We start from the raw sequence: 2,452 nt of genomic DNA on the forward strand, positions 1-2,452 counted from the left end.
GCGCAGACAGGACCCCACCTCTAAGCCCTGTAGCCAGCCAGGGCCCAGCCTTCATGCTCAGGGAGATGTGAGATGTGAACCTGGAGGCTTCCTATAAGGCTCCAGCATCCATCATGTGGCATCACTCCCACTGCCTGGACCAAAACAGCTGGGCTCAGTTTATAAAAAAAAAATTTAATAGAATTATTTAATTTTATTTATTATTACTATAATTATTTTTAAAGAAATACATATATATTATTATTATTATAATTTTTAAATTTGACCAGAGAGAGAGGGAGGGAAAACAAGAAAGCAAGCAAGCTGACAGGTCCAGGACCTCATGGTCGGCCAGCACCTCAACCACCATGTCACCTGCCAGCCCCTATTCTTGGGTTGTCAGAAAAGTCATGAGTACTTTTGCATAGAAAAACATAGGGAAAAAAAGTCATGACTTCCCAACAACCCAATATTATTAGTTTTGAATATGCTGTAGGACACATGACCTCACCAGAGAGAAAAAGAGATAGAGACAGAGAGAGAAGAGAGAAAGTGAGAAAGCAAGTAACCAATTCTCGGACTTGAACTGTGCTCAGCCATGTGGTAGGTAGTCCAGCACCTTAACTACCACACACCTGCTGGCCCAGGGCCCAATTTGTAACATCTTTTATACCATATTTTTATGGTATCTTTTCTATGCATAGACGAGGTCTTCAAAAAGTTCATGGAAATGTGTATGACACAAAAACTAAGCATGAATTTCAAAATTTTTTCAACAAAATGAACTCATACTTTAATTCTACTTTGCATGAACTTCTTGAGTTCACACATGATGCAATCACCCAATGACACATTTTTCAGACTGCATCCCTATTAAAGTGACATAAATGTCTATCAGAAAGGTAATGATTCTAGAACCATCTCTAATAATACATTTTCCTCCTAGAAACAGCATAGAAACAGATAAAATTAGCTTGGTTAACTGAGATGAATTCTATATTATTTATACGAGTATATAAATAGCCACCTGAAGATGGACATAAGAAAAGCCACAGATTTCACTCTGTGTACCTTCCTTCCCTTCCTTTTCTGTGCTTGGACTTGTGACCAACAAAATGCTCTGAAGAACCCCAATCACAGAAGTATGGCTCACACCTGCCGGCTAAGGTCCCTGTAAAGACACCGGAGGGGGCAGGACTTACTTGCTGCTGAGGCAGCGTCTCAGTGAATAGGAGGCGCCTCCACCGCAGGTGCGTGAGCACTCACTCCATGAACCCCAGGCGTCCCAGAGGCCATCCCGGTCCTCTTCGGACCGTGCTGTCCTGGAGCTCTGTGAGAAACAAGAAGATGGTCACTGTCACGTCCCCATAGAACCCTGAAACATGTGTCCTGTAATGCAGTTAGCCTGTACATCTGTAGACAGCAGCCTTGCTGGGGGAAAAAAAAAAGTGTGCATCAGATCTCAGCGTCTTTTCAGTTTAATTATGAGTACTTGTTTCAGGAGAGGGACATTTGAGTTTAAGGATCCTGAGCAATGCTAAATGGGGCAAGAGATTATACTCATGGAACAAGTAGAAATGAAAACCAGAAAAGAATCTGGGTAAAAGGAAGATGAATTGTGTTGAAGTCACAATTTCGCCCAAGGCTCACAAGTCTACAGTTCATCTCTTAGTGAAAAGAAAGCTGCTGTTTTCAGAGATGTTTCTGCTCTAAGAAGCTTGGCACATTCACACAAGTACAATTTTCCAAAAGCCAAGTATTATAAGCAGTTGATTTTTTTATTTTAACAAAGCAATTTCATTCTGGTTTCAGATTTGCTAATTGGAATAATTATATTAAATGACTTCAATAATGCAGAGGTTTGTCTCCTGGCAGATAAATTTGCTTGTTATTTACAGGCATCCTAGGAAAATTTGCCTCTATAGGAAGGATAATTGTTCCATACTGATCTCAAAGTTGCACTTCATGTTCCTCATGGAGATGAGAAAAACATAAAATTTGGGCTATAGTTAAGAGAAGAGGCCCTGGAGTTAAAAAGTACTTGGGTGTGGGTATAGATTCTGTTTTTTACCGTATGTCCTTGAATAATTAACTAACTTACTACCAACTATGTCTCAGTTCTTTTTATAACATAGGGATAGCAATATAGCCATGCTTCTACACACACACACACACACACACACACACACACACACACACACATGCATTATGAGAGGATTAATTAAATGAACTTAGCCCAGGATTGGTACCAGACTAGAGCATTAATTTTTTTTTTTTATTTTGCAGTAATGGAATCCTTTATAAATCAATTACTATGGGGTTCAGTTGTTAAAGTCACTATTTCTTGGAACTTTTAAAACCTGTATAAATCAAGTCAAAACCTGGCTTCAGAGTATTACAGAAATGAATTTTTAACTGGTACTGGATTTTTTTCAGCTTCTAAATCATTTGAAAGAGGAGGTGGGATAGCATA

At 39.3% G+C, this 2,452-nt stretch overlaps 1 protein-coding gene across 1 annotated transcript in view; it reads right to left on the reverse strand.

The window, feature by feature from the left end:
• ADAMTSL1 (ADAMTS like 1) overlaps positions 1-1,881 on the reverse strand; it is a 367,415-nt gene extending 365,534 nt beyond the window's left edge. The window contains exons 1-2 of the mRNA XM_027766822.1: positions 1,876-1,881; positions 1,182-1,309 (exon numbers count right to left, since the gene is read on the reverse strand). Of these exons, the coding sequence (XP_027622623.1) occupies positions 1,182-1,309; positions 1,876-1,881 (134 nt within the window). The remainder of the gene's footprint in view (positions 1-1,181; positions 1,310-1,875) is intronic.
• Between the last annotated feature and the right edge of the window lie 571 nt (positions 1,882-2,452).

The sequence above is a fragment of the Tupaia chinensis genome, unplaced genomic scaffold (genome assembly GCF_000334495.1).
Source record: "Tupaia chinensis unplaced genomic scaffold, TupChi_1.0 Scaffold143720_1, whole genome shotgun sequence".
Taxonomy (NCBI): domain Eukaryota; kingdom Metazoa; phylum Chordata; class Mammalia; order Scandentia; family Tupaiidae; genus Tupaia; species Tupaia belangeri.